Genomic DNA, 19041 nt, shown 5'->3' on the forward strand with positions numbered 1-19041 from the left:
ACCCCAACCCGCCCCGAAACCGCCACCCTCCCCTCAGGTGACCCCAACCCGCCCCGAAACCCCCATCCTCCCCTCAGGTGACCCCAACCCGCCCCGAACAACAACTCAGGTGACCCCAACCCTCCCCGGACCATCCCCTCAGGTGACCCCAACCCTCCCCGGACCATCCCCTCAGGTGACCCCAACCCTCCCCGAACCCCCCCAGCCTCCCCTCAGGTAACCTCGACCCTCCCCCAACCCTCCCCTCAGGTGACCCCGACCCTCTCTGGACCCTCCTCACAGGCGGCCCCGCCCCACCCCAGGATCCTCCCGCCAGGTGACCCCGACAAGGCCGATCCCTCCTGCCTGAGGTGACTCCTACCCGGCTGGGGACCCCCGAGGCTTCCCTCGCTCCTTAACTGAGGGCAACTCCGCTCATTCCGAGACACCGCGCCTTCTCCTGTAAACTCGACGCCTGCCCCGACGGCCAAATTCCAGAAGGTTCCTCGCCGCCGCCTCGCCTTCGGTCGCGCCCCAGCCCCCGGCCAGAGGCGGGGGAAGCGCTTCCCCCGGTGCCAGGAGTGACGAGGGCACAAGGAAAGACAGTGCGTAAGGAGAAATGGAGAAACGGCCAAAGTCAAATTTCCGGGTGTGAAGACTTCCACTGCTGTGAAACGCACGTGCGCAGAGTCATTCCTGTCAGAGGCCACCGCGCCCTCGCTCGGATACCGCCGCTGCGCGCCCCCTGCTGGACATAGGCGCGGGCACAGAGCAGTGCGCAGGCACGGGCTGCCGCGCGGCCGGGTGCGAACTGCGTACTCGCAGGATGGCCGACTGCGCACGCGCAAGCCAGCGCGCCCTCTGCCGGGCATGGGCGACATGCACGGGGCACTGCGCGCAGGCGCGGGGTTGGGCTGGCCGGAGCGGCCGAGGCGGTCGGGGGTGCACCGGGCACCTGCAGGGGCGGCCGACTGCGCACGCGCGAGCCGCCGCGCCCCCTGCAGGAGCCTGAGCGGCCGGTGCGTCCGCCAGTAGCGGGTTGCAGGAGCATCCTCCCCTCCAGGGCGGCGACGCAGCTGTCAGTGCCGCCGCCACTGCGAGGCTGGAGCGGAGCCCGGGTGGCCGAGGGAGGGGACCCCGCGAGAGGGCCGCGCGCCGGCCGCCGCCGCCCCGGCGCCCAGGCTCGGTGAGTGCCGCCGGGACCCGCCGCTCGCGCGCTCGTTCCCGGGGCCTGCGGTCCCCACCCGGGTCCGCCCTTCCCACCCTCGCCGGCCAGCTGGGGCCTCGGGTCGCCCCCAGCTCCGGCCTGGCCCGCGGGCCCCTCCCGCGATTTCGCATCCCTGCCGGCGGCGCCCGCGCCCGCCCCCGCCCCTCCCGCCGCGGCCCCGGCTCTAGGCGCTCCTTGCCGGTGCGGCTCCCTCAGCGTCGGCTCCCATCCGAGCCTTGGGCGTGTCCCGCACTGCGGGCAGTGCCTGAGCCCGCGCCTGAGCCCGCGCCGCTCGGGGAAGCTCAACCCTGCCGAGACTCGGCACGGCCCGGCCCGGCCCGGGCCCTCTGTGTGAGCCCAGGAGGTGGATGTGTAGCGGCCGACAGCCCCGGGCCCGAGGGATGCAGGCGTCCACCGCGCACCTGCGGAGATGGCGCCGCTTCCCGGCCGCAGGGACGCCGGGCGCGCGGTGGCAAAGGGATTCCGCCTGCTCCCACCCCCTCGTTCCGAGGAGCCTCCAAATCCGAATCCAAGGCCCACAGTCCGCGGCGGGCGTTTGCTGCGCCCTCCCCTGTGTGGAGGCGGGAAAGGGGAGCAGCTAGTCCAGGCGGAGGGGCCTGTGGCAGTCGCCAGGGCCGCGTTCTCGGCGCCCTCCCTCAGGACGCCTGTGTGCATCGCGTCCGTGTGTCTTGGCTCTGTTCCAAGCCGGCTCCACGCTTCAGAAGGGCCGGGACGGCCTTTTATGGTCAGGGGCGTGGGGATGGCGCTTGGTGTCTGTCGCACGGATGAAGCCATGTCCTCAAGGGGGTAATTGCCGCTTGTTCTCCGGGTTGTGTCCTGGACTGTGCACTGCGGGAAGGCATCGATTGGATCTTGTTGGGGTTTGTGTTCCTGGAACTCCAGAAATGCCCGCTGAGTGAGTAGCCGAGACCCCGCGACAGCATGGAGCCCAGGCAGGGAGCACGTGGGAGAGGTTCACTCTTCTCCCGGGCATCCCGTCATTTTATTCAGAGAGTCTGGGTGCTACCTTTTGTAAACTTGAAAAGACTAAGACTGTTTTAGAAAGTTGGCCTCATGGGAAATGTAAGAGAAAGGGAAAAATCGATAAAAATGGATGTCATGGGAATCTCCCCACACTTTTATTTTTAACTTCTTAATTTTTCTTTTAAATTGAGCCTTTGCTAACTCTATCTGACAAACAGGACGACGTCTCTCCCTTCCTAAGGTGACTTACCACCATTCTGACAAGACAGCCTTTTGAAACAGGAGAGGGTAGCGCGGGTTGTTTCTAAAAAGATGTTAGCCCTCCATCTGCATGAGCCAGGCAGTCTGTTGGGAGCCCATTTTGACTTAGCCTCAACTGGGCAGGCCCAGGTAAGATCCCTAGTTTGCCGTTTGTTCCCCAGCCCTGCTTCCGGAGACTCTGGAATCTATTGAGGGGAAGCATTCTGGAAGTCTGGGGACGGCTCTGACGGGGAAGGCCCTGTGCACAATGGAAAGATGAATTGGAGGCCGGACTCAGTGGCTCACATCTGTAATCCCAGCATTTTGGGAGGCAGAGACGGGCGGATCACTTGAGGTCAGGAGACCAGCCTGGCCAACATGGCGAAACCCCATCTTTACCAAAAATATGAAAAATTAGCCGGGCACGGTGGCACGTGCCTGTAATCCCAGCTACTCAGGAGGCCGAGGCAGAAGAATTGCTTGAACGTAGGAGGCGGAGGTTACAGTGAGCTGAGATGGCACCACTGCCCTCCAGCCTGGGCGACAGAGCAACACTCTGTCTCAAAAAAAAAAAAAAAAGATGAATTGGACACAGTCCCTGCTCTTGGAGGGGTCTTAGGATAGAGCTAAACAGATGCTTTATTCACCAGTAACTGTGACATAAGACAGAACAAGATGAGTACCACATGACACATCCAGAAAAGGTGCAACAGGTGACCAGAGGTGGAGGAGGGCTGGCTCCAACAAGAGCAGAAGGTCTCCACCCAGGCTTCCGGTTACAATCACCTGGGAAGCCAGCCTGGGCCCAGAACAGCCCAGAATCTCCAGGGGTGGGCCTCAGATGTCAGTTTCTGGCTTAAAGTGCACCGGAAAATTCCACTGTGCAGGCAGCCAAGGCAAAGAGCCCCTGAAACAAGCTTCACAGAGGCCATGGCACTAGAAGTGGGCTGGGAAGTGACGGGTAGGTGTCGGCAGGTAGAGAAAGGTATGCCGGGTAATATTCTAGGCAGACAAAACACTGAAGGCCCACATCTTGTGGGTAAGAGTGAGGCATGTCAGGCCCTGTCCCAGAAGAGTTTTGCAGACCCCATTCGCCTGAATGGCTCAGAGTGTCTGTGGTGTTGGAGAGGTTTGGAGTCAACAGGCAGACAGGTGCCTTTGCGGGAGCCGTGTAACGAGGTCCTTGCTACCTTGCTTGTTGCAGAACAGCCATGGTTACCTCTCTCTGGGGACTTTCCATTGCCTCATTACCTCGTTTCCTGCACCTAGGGAGGCAGAACAGCTACCTGGACGGAGAACGGGACTGAGGCCACAGCAAGGGTTAGGGAAACAGGCAGCAGCAGAGATTTTGTGGAGGTCTTTCCTGATAGCTCCCTTTGGAACCGTGTCTCTGGCTTAAAAATACACCCTATGAACCCTTGCCAGAGCTTCAGTGTAAACGCAGAGCCTGTGATCCTAGGGAGGCAGCCGCCTCCAACGCCAGACAGCGCCTGTGGTGCTGAGTATGAGCGCCAGCAAGCTAGGGCTCCACCTTGCCGGTGCCACAGCCTCAAACCAGCCTCCCCAGCTCTCAGCCAATGGCTGTGGCTTGTGCATTTGTTCCTACCTCATCCCCACAAGGGCCACTGAGTTTTTAAGTTGGCCTTGGCCAGTGCAAGTGATTCACGTCTGTAATCTCGGCACTTTGGGAGGCCAAGGTGGGAGGATCACTGGAGGCCACAAGTTGGAAGACTAGCCTGGGCAACACAGCAAGATCCCGTCTCTAAAAAAAAAATCAAACAATTAGCCGGGCATGGACTGGTGCACACCCATGGTCCCAGCTATTTGGGAGACTGAGGTGGGAGGATCACTTGAGGTCAGGAGTTCGAGACCAGCCTGGTAAACATGGTGAAACCCTGTCTCTACAAAAGGAAAAAAAAAAGTTAGCTGGGCGTGCTGGTGGGCACCTGTAATTCCAGCTACTCAGGAGGCAGAAGCCGGAGCATCACTTGAACCTGGGAGGCAGAGGTTGCAGTGAGCCGAGATTGCACTATTGTACTCCAGCCTGGGCAACAAGAGTGAAACTCTGTCTCAAAAAAAAAAAAAGTTTTATTTATTTCAGGCCCTAGTTATTAACAGCATTCACACATAAACACGATACAGAGAAAGGCACAGACCCTGTGCTTACCAGGCAGGGTACTTGTTTTTCAATTTCATTTACCCATCATCTGAGGGCCCTTGATGAATTTGGGCTGGGTATGTTCAGGGGCTATCAGGATAGGTGGAGATTCTGGTGTTGAAGATGTTTTGGTGTGCGGGTGTAAACATTCATGTAGACAGTACGCTTGTAGCATCATTGGGAACGCAGTCACGTAATTGTGGAAACCTTCAAACGTCTGTTTTCACAAATGCTCTATTCTTGGTACAGATTCTTTTTGAAAAGCTGTAACTCATGTACTGTCACTTTTTCTTTGAAGGGACAGATTGCGTTGTGTCTATTTAAAAGAGAAAAGGTAAATGACACACTGCTGCAGTCATTTGTCATTAAAAACGAAAAAATGTCTCCAGATTTGGAACTTTTCACAAAAGAAAATCTGTACCTTCTCCTTAAATTCTCTGACTCTTTGAAGTACCAAGTCATGAAATGACCAGTAAGCCTCGAAGTCACACAAAAGATATTCATGGTCATTTTCCATATCACTGCGAAGCATTGCAAAGCTTTCGCTATTTAAGGGTCTTGAGTTTCTGTGTTTTGTTTGTTTGTTTGTTTGTTTGTTTTAATTGACCAGAACTGGAATGTCCTGAAACTTGTAAACTCCAACACGCCTAAGATGCTTAAAGTAGACTTGTGGTGAGGGCCCACCATCACCCCCACATCACAGGGCACTGCCTCCTCAGTCAGGATGCCGCAGCTGCTGACATACAAGCCAGCGTGAACATCAGGGTCTGTCCAAGTATTAAATATCAGTAAAGCTGGCAGGGTGTGATGGTAGCTCATGCCAGTAGTCCCAGCACTTTGGGAGGCTGAGGCAAGAGGATCATTTGAGCTCAGGAGTTTGAGAACAGCCTGGGTAACATAGTGAGACTCATCTCTACAAAAAAAAAAAAAAGCCAGGTGTGGTGGTACATGCCTGTAGTTCCAGCTACTTCGGAGGCTGAGGCAGGAGGATCACCACTGCATTCCAGCCTGGATAACAGTGTGTGACCGAGACCCTGTCCCTACAGGAAACAAACGAAAAAATCAGTGAAGCCATTTTTTTCACATTTTTAAAGACAAATACTTACAAGCAGATTTTCTCATCACTTTTTCACTGCTGCAGGTTGTCTAGCCCACCCCATTTGGAGACCACTGGGAAGGGTGAGGACTATACTCTATAAATGTGCCTGCTTTTTTTATATATTAATAATATTTAGGGCTGGGCAAAGTGGCTTACACCTGTAATCCCAGCACTTTGGAAGGCAGAGGTGGGCAGATCACTTGAGGTCAGGAGTTCGAGACCAGCCTGGACAACATGGTGAAACCCCCGTCTCTACTAAAAATACAAGAATTAGCTGGGCATGGTGGTGGGTGCCTGTAATCCCAACTACTCAGGAGGCTGAGGCAGGAGAATCACTTGAACTCAGGAGGCGGATGTTGCAGTGAGCCAAGATCACACCATTGCACTCCAGCCTGGGCAACAAGAGTGAAACTCCGTCTCAAAAAAAAAAAAAAAGAAAGAAAGAAAATAATATTTAAGTCGGGCACGGTGGCTCACACCTGTGATCCTAGCACTTCGGGTGGCCGAGGCAGGTGGATCACCTGAGGTCAGGAGTTCAAGAGCAGCCTGGCCAACATGGCAAAACTCTGTCTCTACTAAAAATACAAAAAATTAGCTGGGTGCGGTGGCGGGCATCTGTAGGCCTCAGCTACTTGGGAGGCTGAGGCAGGAGAATCACTTGAACCTGGGGGCTGGAGGTTGCAGTGAGCCGAGATCAGGCCACACTCCAGCCTGAGCGATAGAGTGAGACTGTCTCAAAAAAAAAAAAAAAAAAAAAAATTACTGGTGTTTGGGCATTTCATCCACAGGATCCACTGAATTAGACATTTTCAAATATTTATTGTGCACCCCTCCCTCAAAAAAGATCATGTCCTAGATAAAGGATTAAATAAAACCAGTCACCCTCACCCAGCATCACTGCCCATTGGGATACACCCCGAGCTCCCTTCTTGGTGCAGAGTCCGGCGCCTTGATGACGTGGGCCCCAGATCTGCTGGCTTTCCTGGCTCATTCTCTGCACTGCCACTCGGAATGACTCGCTGCTCCCCATACACAGTCTGTCTCCAGGGTCCTGTAATGTCCTTCCTGTCCCAACTAATGAGTCATTCAAGACCAGCTTCCCATGTCACCTGCCCCTGTCACCCTCCCGGGCCATCTCCCTGTCTTGCTTGCTGTCTCACACACATAATTAATTCGCGTCTTCTCCTGAATCTTGCCATATTTATTTAGCATCAGTCACAGCAATTACAGTGCATGCAAGTGTTCGGGGACTGTGAACTCCTTGGATTAAGAATGTTATCATCGGCCAGGCGTGGTGGCTCATGCCTGTAATCCCAGCATGCACTTTGGGAGGCTGAGGCGGGTGGATCACAAGGTCAAGAGTTTGAGACCAGCCTGGCCAGCATGGTGAAACCCTGTCTCTACTAAAAATACAAAAAACTGGCAAGGCATGGTGGTGCACACCTGTAATCCCAGCTACTCAGGAGGCTGAAGCAGGAGAATCGCTTGAACCCAGGAGGTGGAGGTTGCAGTGAGCTGAGATCACACCACTGCACTCCAGCCTGGGCAACAGAGTGAGACTCTGTCTCAAAAAAAAAAAGGAATGTTATTTTCATTTCCAAATCCTCAGTACCTTGTACAAGTGCCCATCAGACAGCAAAAACTTGGCAATTGTTGAATGAACAAATGCTTTTTTGTCTTGTATACCCTAAAAGACCATGAATTCTACCGGCCTCCATTAATTGACTGTCCTCCATGCTTCAGTGCGCATACACGTGGACCTTTGATGCTGGCTGGCTGTTGCAGACTCCTGGTGTCAATATTGGGATGTTGGGTCCTCCCCCGAAGGAAAAGCACCAAATGTGACCAGCACCACCCACAAGGCTGTCGCTGTGCTGCACACCTGTGGCAAAGTGAGCAGAGCCATGGTTGGTGGCTGTCTTTGTGCATCTTGGGGCGGTCCACCTGTGTCTTTATCAAGGCCCCCTTCTTTCCATGAGTGGATTTCTCTATGCCTTTGTGGACAGGCTTTCATGGAGGGAGGTGCACCCAAGCTCAGAATACAATAGGAACACATGGCGTAATGGGTCTTATGCCCCTCACTCTGGCCTGTCCCTTCTGTTCATGGGTCTCAAGACCTGCCACCCCCAGGGACCTCTGCTCCATATATGCAGGTATGAAAACTTCTTTTGGAAGGGCACATAAGGGCCAGGCAGCATGGCTCATTCCTATAGTCCCAGTACTTTGGGAGGCCAAGATGGGAAGATTGTTTCAGGCCAGGAGTTCCAGACCAGCTTGGGCAACATAGCAAGACTCCATCTCTGCAAAAAATATAATAAGTAGCCAGTTATGGTGGCATGTGCCTGTGGTCCCAGCTGCTCGGGGGCTGAGGCAAGATGATCACTTGAGCCCAGGAGCACCAGGCTGCAATGAGCCCTGCTCACGCAACGGCACTCCAACCTGGGTGACAAAGCAAGCCCGTGTCTTAAAAAAAAAAGGGCACGTAGGAATTGGATGGCAAATTCAAGCCTATGGTGCACACAAAAATACCTGCAAACCACAAATAAAGAAATGGAGGAGGCAGTCGGTGCAGGTCTTCGGATGCAAGAAGACGGCCACAGCTGTGGCGCACTGCTAACGTGGCAATGGTCTCATCAAGGTGAACGGGCAGCCCCTGGAGATGATTGAGCCGCCCACACTACAGTACAAGCTGCTGGAGCCAGTTCTACTTCCTGGCACGGAGGGATTTGCTGGTGTGGACATCCGTGTCTGTGTGAAGGGTGGTGGTCATGTGGCCCAGATTTATGCTATCCATCAGTCCATCTCCAAAGCCCTGGCGGCCTATTACCAGAAACATGTGGATGATGCTTCGAAGAAGGAGAGCAAAGACATCCTCATCCAGTGTGACCTGACCCTGCTGGTAGCTTATCCCCGTCGCTGTGAGTCCAAAAAGTTTGGAGGCCCTGGTGCCTGTGCTCGCTGCCAGAAATCCTACCGATAAGCCCATCATGACTATCAAAATTCACCTGTATAATAAACAGTTTTTGAGGGATTTTAAAGTTTCAAAAAAAGAAAGAAAGAAAGAAATGGAGGAGTTTGGGATTTCTCCAATTTGCTGCTGAGCAGTGGCCGCCTGAAGAGCCACAGTGCTTGTTAACTGGCACAGCCGATGGCTCTTGAGCTGACGACAGTTACTGGAAAGACTATTTGTAGAAGAATTTGTGCCATCAAGAGAGTTCTCAGAAATGAGCAGCCAGCAGTATGCTCTCACTCTGCACCGAGTCAGTTGCTCACCTAAAAAGCAAACAATGAGATACTCAATGATGTGTGTGATGTTTAATATTTTAACAGTAAGCAAACCTTTTATAGAGAGGGGAAAAGGTTTGCCTTCCCCTTCCTGACTGTGTCCCGGGACTAGTGAAGAGAGCCTCTTCAAAGGAAAGTTCTTGAAGCTCTGCTCTTGTCCTCTTGCTGGGCAGAGGCGGCAGCTTTAGGAGTGGCTGGAGTCCTGAGTGTTTAACTTAGAGTAGCTGATGGGGGCCCAGCCGGGGCCGGTCCTGGGCCTCAGTCATCAGCGCTTCAGGAGACTGCAGCCTGGGTGACAAGTGAAGAAGGAACATTAACTTCTTTCTCTTGTGTACATTTGCTTTTGTAACAAAAAACTTTCCAGATTTTGTAATTCTAGGATCTCTTCCTTTAAATTCCTTTTGCTGAAACAGAACAGATGCAAGCATAGTGTTCAGTGAGACTTCAGGTAAAGCCTCGCACGTATCAGGCAACAAGCTGGGTGCTGTGGGGGCGCAGAGATAAAACCTCGGCAGGGCACGGTGGCTCATGCCTGTAATCCCCGCACTTTGGGAGGCCGAGGCGGGTGGATCACTTGAGGTCAGGAGTTTGAGACCAGCCTAGCCAACATGGCGAAGCCCTGTCTCTTAAAAATACAAAAATTAGCCAGGCGTGGTGGCATGTGCCTGTAGCTACTTGGGAGGCTGAGACGGGAGGATCACTTGAACCTGGGAGGTGGAGGTTGTAGTGAGCCGAGATCGTGCCCAGCCTGGGCGACACAGCAAGACTCTGTCTCAGAAAAAAAAAAAAAAAAGAAAGAAAAGAAAACTTCTATTAAGGTGGTGGGACTTTGGGGTCTTTTTTACTTTTCAATTTCTGATGTTATGTTCTAGGAGTGATATGCAAAACTCGTATGAAGTTGGAAGTTGTTCTGTGTTTTTAGGACCCACAGGATGTGGTAGTGTAGTAGTTAGAAGACAGACTTGGAAGTTAAAACAAGCCAAGGTTCAAATCCTGACTTTGCAGTTTCTTGCTGTGTGATTTGGGGCCAGGCATTTCCTCCTCGTTTCTTTGTCTGCAAAAGGGCGATGTTCGAGGTCAGGAGATCGAGACCATCCTGGCTAGCACGGTGGAAACCCTGTCTCTACTGAAAAATACAAAAAAAAATTAGCCGGGCACTGTGGCGGGTGCCTGTAGTCCCAAGTACTCGGGAGGCTGAGGCAGGAGAATGGCGGGAACCCAGGAGGCAGAGTTTGCAGTGAGCAGAGATCGCGCCACTGTACTCCAGCCTGGGAGACAGAGCGAGACTCCGTCTCAAAAAAAAAAAAAAAAAAAAAAAGGGTGATGTTGCCAGAAGCCAGGAGAGGATGAGGAGGCTGTAGAAGCAGAGTGCTTACAAGCAGGAAAGCAGAGTTTCCGGCCGGGCACGGTGGGTCATGCCTGTCATCCCAACACTGTGAGAGGCCAAGGTCGGCGGATCACTTGAGGTCAGGAGTTTGAGACCAACCTGGCCAACATGGTGAAACCCCATCTCTACTAAAAATACAAAAATTAGCTGGATGCGGTGGTGCGTGCTTGTAATCCCAGCTACTTGGGAGGCTGAGAATCGCTTGAACCTGGGAGGTGGAGGTTGCAGTGAGCTGAGATGGCACCACTGTGCTCCAGCTTGGGCGACAAGAGTGAAACTGTCTCAAAAAAAAAAAAAAAGTAGAGCTTATATTCTTTTTTTTTTTTGAGACAGGGTCATTTCGAAGTTGATGACTCTGAGTTAGCACCATCTCAGCTCACTGCAACCTCCACCTCCTGGGTTCAAGTGATCCTTCCACCTCAGCCTCCCGAGTAGCTGGGACAGGTGCACATCACCACACCTGGCTAATTTTTGTATTTTTAGTAGAGATGGGGTTTTGCCATGTTGGCTGGGTTGGTCTCAAACTCCTGACCTCGGGTGATCTGCCCAGCTCAGTCTTCCAAAGTGCTGCAATTGTTTAGGCATGAGCCACCATGCCCGGCCAGGTGTTTATTTTCTAAATCCAAAATTTTTCATCAGATCTGCTCAGTTTTAAGTAACGTCCTCAAAATCTATTTTGCTCTTCTATTTTCTAACTTGGTAAGAAGTGTTTTATAATCATTTTCCAAATTACACTCAAACACCCTCCATCTGTCCAAAGGTGCCGGAGAGTCATGCCCGTGAGCCCTGGGCCCCTCTTGATGTCCTGTGAGGCCACGGTGTTCCCAAACCTCAGGGTTGCCCTGCCCCACTCCAGAGGCTCTCAGGCCCCACCCCGGAGCCCTCTGTGTGGAGCTGCCTCCTCCTGGCCAGTTCCCCTGTAGTCCTGAAGGGAGACCTGCTGTGCGGAACCTCTTCTGGGACCCAGGTCAGTTCCCTGGTACTGCCCTGCAGCCTGTGTGGGAAGGTGGGTGGTCTGTCCTTCTTGACCTTCTCTCCCAGCCCTGGGACTCCCAGTCCTTTCTTGGCCAGACTTCCAGTAAAGGAAGTTGTCTGTTCCTCTAACCAGAAGACTTCTTTGAACTGTGACTGTTTTATATTCCTCACTTGGTAGAGGCAGAACATTCATCTCAGCCAACCCCACGTCCATCTGGAGTGTACTTCCCCGGGATGATGGCCCCAAACGGAGGCACTGGCCTCCTCTTTTTGCCTAAACCACTTCTAGAAACCTTTTATAAACCACAGGCCTTAATGTGTATCTTTAAGTCACTGCTGTTTTATTCATCATCAGCAACTGACTTTGAGACAGGTCTTCTACCTTATTAATTTTAAAAGAATTGGGATAATTTATTAAGTTGCCACTTAATAGCACTTCATACTATTTTAGCTTTAATTTCTTCACTTTTTAACAATATGATTCACTAAGTCATTTTAAATTAATTCTTAATTGTTTGCAGTTGTGTTTCATGTAAATATTTATTGACTACCCTTTAAAGCATAAATTTTGAATATTATTAGATATCAACAGCCACATCCTTAAAAAAAAAAAAGCAAGAGTTTTAATTTAAAAAGAGCCTTAATATAAATGATTTTCAATGGACTGAAACCAAACCAAAAGTAAAATGGGTCATTGAAAAAAAAAACAAAACCCTTCCCCGCGCGCTGGAGTCTCCCGGGTCATTGTCGGGGAGCGCTAGCTCATGGTGATCTAGGAATGACTCACTAATTGTTTGCCTTTCTCTCCCGTGCATCTTCACCTGGTTGATGGATGATGTTGGGTTTGGATCAGCCATGAGTGTGGAGCTGAGCAACTGAACTTGAAACTCTTCCACTGTGAGTCAAGGAGGCTTTTCCGCACATGAAGGACGCTGAGTGGGAAGGACTCCTGTCTGCCTGCAGTTGTAGCGAGTGGACCAGCACCAGGGGCTCTCTAGACTGCCCCTCCTCCATTGCCTTCCCTGCCTCTCCAGGACAGAGTAGCCCCATCTGCACACCTCGCCCTCTTTACACTCAGTTTTCAGAGCACGTTTCTCCTATTTCCTGGGTGTTGCAGCGCCTACCTGAACTTATTCAGACTACCTACTTCTCTAGCAGGTTAGCATCTCATGAACTCTTAAGTTCACGAGATGAACTTAACTCTGGGTTCGGTGTCTGTGTTCCTTTTTTTAAATTTAATTTAATTTTATTTGTATAGAGATAGGGTCTTGCTGTGTTGCCCAGGCTGGTCTCGAACTCCTGAGCTTAAGGGATCCTCCTGCCTCGGCCTCCCTAAGTGCTGGGATTACAAGCATGAGCCACCACACCCAGCCTCTGTTTCTGATATTTGAAATTTAGTAAGACAGCTTTTACCTAAATTGAGGGAATACCTTTACAGATCTAAGCGCTCATTTCTGCTATCACCTGTATTTGATCATCTTTTGGCAGATTTTTTCCCCCATTATATGTGCCAGATTTAAATATCATGATTCTATATAATATAGGATAGATTATTTTTTGAATGAATTTTCGTTGGACAGGTGGTAAAGATGAAAATGGCAACTGGGCACAGTGGCTCACGCCTATAATCCCAGCACTTTGGGAGGCTGAGGCGGGTGGATCATTTGAGGTCAGGAGTTCAAGGCCAGCCTGACCAACATGGTGAAACCCCATCTCTATTAAAAATATAAAAATGAGTCAGGCGTGGTGGCAGGCGCCTGTAATCCCAGTTACTCGGGAGGCTGGGGCAGGAGAATCGCTTGAAACCAGGAGACGGAGGTTCCAGTGAGCCAAGATCGCACCACTGCACTCCAGCCTGGGTGACAGAGCAAGCCTCTGTCTCAAAAAAAAAAAACAGAAAAAAGAGAAAAAGAAAAAAGAAGAAGAAAATGGCTAGTCTTTTGCTGCGAGGCTCTGACGCCAGTATATGTAATAACAACATAAAAAACGGTCTTTAGGGCCAAGGAGAGGGTGTGGCTGATGGCCCCACCAGCATGTCTGCCCACCTGGGCCTGCTCCGGGGCAGCAAGGTGAATGGGGGCCCAAATTCCAAGCCCCTCCTTTCCCCTCCTTTCACCCAGGACACTATGTTAAGTTTTCTTTTATGGGTTCAGTGTTGGTTAAGAATAAAGCTGGTCAGTCAGTAAGTGGAATTCTATAAGCATGAATATTTTGCTAATAAATAGCAAATCCACATTAATCACCAAGAACATCCTAATAGCATTTATCAAATGGTAAATAGCACTACAAGGATGAAGCTGGAGGATTGCTTGAGGCCAAGAGTTCGAGACCAGCCTGGGAAATAGAGCAAGACGTAGTCTCTACTAAAAATTAAAAACATTAGCCGGGTATGGTGCCAGGCACCTGTAGTTCCAGCTACTCGGGAGGCTGAGGTGGGAGGATCACGAGCCCGGGAGTTTGAGGCCGCAGTGAGCTGCGATCGCACCACGGCACTCCAGCCTGGGCAACAGAGCAGGACCCTGTCTCAAAAGAAACAAACAAAAATTTTTAAAACCACTACAGAAGTCACAGTGCACATAAAAAGCAGGTCATTGATCTTACATTCACCAAGGAACAAGTCGGGCTCCAAAAAGACTATGCTGTTTGGTTTTTTTTTTGGTGTTTGTTTGTTTGTGACAGAGTCTTACTCTGTTGCCCCCAGGCTGGAGTGCAGTGGTACGATCTTGGCTCACTGCAACCTTCGCCTCCCCGGTTCAAGCGATTCTCCTGCCTCAGCCTCTCGAGTAGCTGGGATTACAGGCGCCTGCCACCACGCCTGGCTAATTTTTGTATTTTCAATAGAGACGGGGTTTCACCATGTTGGCCAGGCTGGTCTCGAACTCCTGATTTCAAGTGATCCACCTGCCTTGGCCTCCCAAAGTGTTGGGATTACAGGCATGAGCCACTGCACCTGGCCAAAAAGACTATGCTCTTTGGACGTGCAGGGTAGAGGATTGAGGGTGGGCACGGCACAGGCCTTGTACTCTTCCCTCCAGGGGTGTTTGGAGTTAAAGTGGCACAAAAGAAGGTGAGAGACATGGAGGAAAAAGGGTCCGTGGCTTTTCCCCAAATCCCCACTCTGCGTGTTTCTATTGCGCACCCACGCTCTCTGTCTTTGGTCTGTAACTAGCACTGGGCGTCCGTTCCAGCAAGACGATGGCTGTGCTCAGGCAGCTGGCGCTCCTCCTCTGGAAGAACTACACCCTGCAGGTGCGTCCAGACCCTGGAGGGAGGTCAGCCGTGTGCCCAGCCCAGAGGCTCCTGGGGACGCCCTTGAGGGAGGGGCTGTCTGCATGCCCCTGCTTCTACCTTGCAGCCCATCAGCGTGCCCTAATGTAACTCTTCCAGAAGCGGAAAGTCCTGGTGACAATCCTGGAACTCTTCCTGCCATTGCTGTTTTCTGGGATCCTGATCTGGCTTCGCTTGAAGATTCAGTCGGAAAATGTGCCCAACGCCACCATCTACCCGGGCCAGTCCATCCAGGAACTGCCTCTGTTCTTCACCTTCCCTCCGCCAGGAGACACCTGGGAGCTCGCCTACATCCCTTCTCACAGTGACGCTGCCAAGACCGTCACCGAGACAGTGCACAGGGCACTTGTGATCAACATGCGAGGTGAGACATGCTGGGGCTCTCGGTGCTGGACCTAGTGGTGCCTCCGCAGGGCTGGGCAGGCAGGGGTCGAGCCCAGGATGTGCGAAGCAGCTGGGTGAGGAGCTCACCCTGTCCAGACTTGGCCTCCGCTGCCTCCCGCATCACTACTTTAACCTGTAAAAGGCACTGCTTTTCCTTAAACCTCTGCCTGCCTGCGAGTAAATAGCAGTCTCTCCTTTGGGTCCAATAGCACCATCGCAGTCCCCACCAAAGGGACCCTAGTGACGTTTTAACCCATGGGGCAGAACAGGTTAGAAAATGCACCTGCCTGCAGTTGCCCCAGCCTCCTTTCTGTTCATTTTATGAAAGACATTACTGGTCTCCAGGCCTCTATGAACAGAGTCCAATAAGATAGATAAGGAAAGTAGCAGATATTTGGGACTTAAATACGACCTAGCAGAAAAAGGGAAAAAAGAAAGTGAAGTTTTTGCTTGCCTGATGGCACTAACACTAGGAAGCCATCAAGCCCAACTAGCATCAAGTCTCCTGTCGGTGGCTGAGCCACCCAGGGAATCCCCCAGCTTCTCTGTGGCCATGCCTCATTATACAATGGGACAAGGGCTGGCCGCCCACCTGTGCAGAGCCGTGAGGGCCCCGGGGAGCAGCAGGTGCAGCAGCCTTAGCAGTACCGGGCCCTGGAACTGCATCTGACGGTCAGTAGGGTAGACAGGACTTTACAGGGATGCCTGGGTGGACTTGAGCCAAGGAAAGCCCTTTTGTGACAAGGGCAGGGCACGGTTGGACCGTGTGGTGCCAAGAACCTTTTCTGGGTCGTGGTTTCAGGTGGGCAGCTCTGAAAACAGTGATGAGAAAGCCTGAGAAGGGAACTCCCACTGTGCGTGCTGCTCACTCCTAAACCCTTGCTGTCGGGATGAAAGCTGTCGTCCATTTTCCTCTCCTTATTTAGGCATTTACCTCCCAGGCTTTAATTCCTTGTAGCAAACACTCAGAGGAAGTGCCTTGGTCCCTCACACAATAACGACAGTAAAACCCTTTCTGAATTGTTAAAGAGTATCTGGATGATAGAAAAAGCCTTTGAGACGTTCTGAGTTAGTGTCCACTCCATTTCTAAAAACACACCATTCTGGTGTTGAGACAGAGAAGCCACCCCGGGCTGCAGAGCCCAGTGCAGGGTGGGTGGTGGGTTTGCTCCCCTGGGCCTTGCTGCAGGCACTGCCCGGAGCCTCCAGCTCTGCTCCAAAAAACCCGCGCCGGGAGAACTCACTGCCTGGGCTCTGACCCTGCCATTCTGCCCTCCTTGATGGCAGCCTGTCACTCTGCCAAAGATGAAAGCTGCCTTGAGTCTCAGGAAGGGTTTACAAAGCCCTGGAGGATTTGCCGTCTTTCATCTGCCAGTGACCTGAACCACCCAGATTTTTCAAGCAGGAGGGCAGATTGGGCAACCACAGCTCCCGTGCTCTCTCTCTGCAGTGCGCGGCTTTCCCTCCGAGAAGGACTTTGAGGAGTACATTAGGTATGACAACCGCTCGTCCAGCGTGCTGGCCGCCGTGGTTTTCGAGCACCCCTTCAACCACAGCAAGGAACCCCTGCCGCTGGCGGTAAGACGTGCGGCCGGGCCGAGCAGTCACAGCCCGTCAGCAAAGCCTCTGCTTCCTCCCGCATCACTAGTTCAACCTGTAAAAGGCAGTGCTTTCCCTTAAACCTCTGCCTGCCTGCGAGTAAATAGCAGTCTCTCCTTTGGGTCTGATAGCATCATCGCAGTCCCCGCCAAGGGGACCTTGGTGACATTTTAACCCACGGGGCAGAACAGGTTAGAAAATGCACCTGCCTGTGGCCACCCCAAGCTCCTTTCTGTTCCCTCATTTTATGAAAGATACTACTGGTCTCCAGGACAGAGTCTAATAAGATAGATAAGGAAAGTAGCAGATATTTAGGACTTAAATACGATCTGGTAGAAAAAAGGAAAGAAAGAAAGTGAGGTTTTTGCTTGCCTGATGGCATTAAAATTAGGAAGCCATCAAGTCCATCTAGCATTGTGGTTGGCGGCCCTCCAGGGATCCTGAACACTTGGTGGCACTTCACATTAGAATTAGGAATGGCCAAGAACCACCCCCCAAAAGGGGCCCCTGTGTGGCTCCCTGCTCCTGCTGGGACAGGGACCACTCAGTGTGACATTCCTGGGCCTGTTGGAGATTCTCAGAGGCGGGGGAGTGGTGAGTTCTCGGCTGTGACAGCCCCCCAAGCGCTCTCCTACTCCACCGTGTTGTTTGCCCCTCTGTCTGGATCTCTCGGAACAGCTGGTTTTCTCTTTGTTTCCACAGGTGAAATATCACCTACGGCTCAGTTACACACGGAGAAATTACATGTGGACCCAAACAGGCTCCTTTTTCCTGAAGGAGACAGAAGGCTGGCACACTACTTCCCTTTTCCCGCTTTTCCCAAACCCAGGACCAAGGGAACCTACATCCCCTGATGGTGGAGAACCTGGTGAGAAGCTCGGTTAGGGTTTGTGTTACCAGCCCGGGCTGTTGACTAGTGACAGTTATGTGGGGGCAGCCCCACCTTGCACAAGTATTTCTTGAAGAAATACTTTTCAGGACATTTGGCTTGGTTCCAAGTCTTTGCTATTGTGAATAGTGCTGCAATAAACATACATGTGCATGTGTCTTTATAGCAGCATGATTTATAATCCTTTGGGTATATACCCAGTAATGGGATTGCTGGGTCAAATGGTATTTCTAGTTCTAGATCCCTGAGGAATCGCCACGCTGACTTCCACAATGGTTGAACTAGTTTACAGTCCCACCAACAGTGTAAAAGTATTCCTATTTCTTCGCATCCTCTCCAGCACCTGTTGTTTCCTGACTTTTTAATGATGGCCATTCTAACTAGTATGAGATGGTATCTCATTGTGGTTTTGATTTGCATTTCTCTGATGGCCAGTGACAATGAGCATTTTTTCATGTGTCTTTTGGCTGCATAAATGTCTTCTTTTGAGAAGTGTCTGTGCATATCCTTTGCCCACTTTTTGATGGGGCTTTTTTCTTGTAAATTTGTTTGAGTTCATTGTAGATTCTGGATACTAGCCCTTTGTCAGATGAGTAGATTACAAAAATTTTCTCCTATTCTGTAGGTTGCCTGCTCACTCTGATGGTAGTTTCCTTTGCTGTGCAGAAGCTCTTTGGTTTACTTAAATCCCATTTGTCAATTTTGGCTTTTGTTGCCATTGCTTTTGGTGTTTTAGACATGAAGTCCTTGCCCATGCCTATGTCCTGAATGGTATTGCCTAGGTTTTCTTCTAGGGTTTTTATGGTTTCAGGTCTAACATTTAAGTCTTTAATCCATTTTGGATTAATTTTTGTATAAGGTGTATGGAAGGGATCCGGTTTCAGCTTTCTACATATGGCTAGCCAGTTTTCCCAGCACCATTTGTTATGGACACAGGAAGGGGAGCATCACACACTGGGGACTGTTGTGGGGTGGGGGGCAGGGGGAAGGATGGCATTAGGAGATATACCTAATGTTAAATGATGAGTTAATGGGTGCAGCACACCAACATGGCACATGGATACATATGTAACTAACCTGCACGCTGTGCACATGTACCCTAAAACTTAAAGTATAATTTAAAAAAAAAAAAAAGAAATACTTTTCAGGAACATTTACTCTTGTTTATAGGAAAAGTAAAACATCTAGTATAACTGGTTTCTGAAAGACTAAAATAATCCTTAAAGATATAGCAAAGGCCCTTTCCCTATATCCTGGAAGACATGCTCTTGAATGAAACATTTGTATTTCAGCTTTTTTTTTTTTTTCTTCAGACAGAATCTTGCTCTGTCGCCAGGCTGGAGTGCAGTGGCGCGACCTCGGCTCACTGCAACCTCTGTGTCCCAGGTTCAAGTGATTCTCCTGCCGCAACCTCCCAAGTAGCTGGGATTATGGGCGCACACTACCACGCCCAGCTAATTTTTGTATTTTTAGTAGAGACAGGGTTTCACCACGTTGGCCAGGATGGTCTCGATCTCTTGACCTCATGATCCACCCGCCTCGGCCTCCCAAAGTTCTGGGATTACAG

The 19041-nt window shown here is 51.3% G+C and overlaps 2 protein-coding genes and 1 pseudogene across 3 annotated transcripts in view; 2 read left to right on the forward strand and 1 right to left on the reverse strand.

Annotated features, from left to right (window-relative positions):
* Nucleotides 1-616: 616 nt before the first annotated feature.
* Nucleotides 617-2773, reverse strand: LOC105737840 (translation initiation factor IF-2-like). The gene has a single exon (XM_012497149.2). The coding sequence runs from the start codon at nt 1979-1981 to the stop codon at nt 617-619; it is 1365 nt and encodes a 454-aa protein (XP_012352603.1). The 5' UTR covers nt 1982-2773.
* Nucleotides 1081-19041, forward strand: part of ABCA3 (ATP binding cassette subfamily A member 3) — a 60519-nt gene continuing 42558 nt past the window's right edge. Inside the window, exons 1-7 of the mRNA XM_030797792.1 lie at nt 1081-1165; nt 11100-11306; nt 12168-12472; nt 14484-14563; nt 14702-14966; nt 16437-16564; nt 17288-17453. Of these exons, the coding sequence (XP_030653652.1) occupies nt 14510-14563; nt 14702-14966; nt 16437-16564; nt 17288-17453 (613 nt within the window). The 5' untranslated portion in view covers nt 1081-1165; nt 11100-11306; nt 12168-12472; nt 14484-14509. The remainder of the gene's footprint in view (nt 1166-11099; nt 11307-12167; nt 12473-14483; nt 14564-14701; nt 14967-16436; nt 16565-17287; nt 17454-19041) is intronic.
* Nucleotides 8084-8717, forward strand: LOC101176771 (annotated as a pseudogene). The gene has a single exon (XR_001113547.2). The product of XR_001113547.2 is annotated as a 40S ribosomal protein S16 pseudogene (transcript).

Source organism: Nomascus leucogenys, chromosome 18, assembly GCF_006542625.1.
Source record: "Nomascus leucogenys isolate Asia chromosome 18, Asia_NLE_v1, whole genome shotgun sequence".
Classification (NCBI taxonomy): Eukaryota; Metazoa; Chordata; class Mammalia; order Primates; family Hylobatidae; genus Nomascus; species Nomascus leucogenys.

What these genes read in the sequence shown, in the direction of transcription:
- LOC105737840 (XM_012497149.2), bottom strand. Translation starts at nt 1,981, where the DNA reads ATGGCTTCATCCGTGCGACAGACACCAAGCGCCATCCCCACGCCCCTG.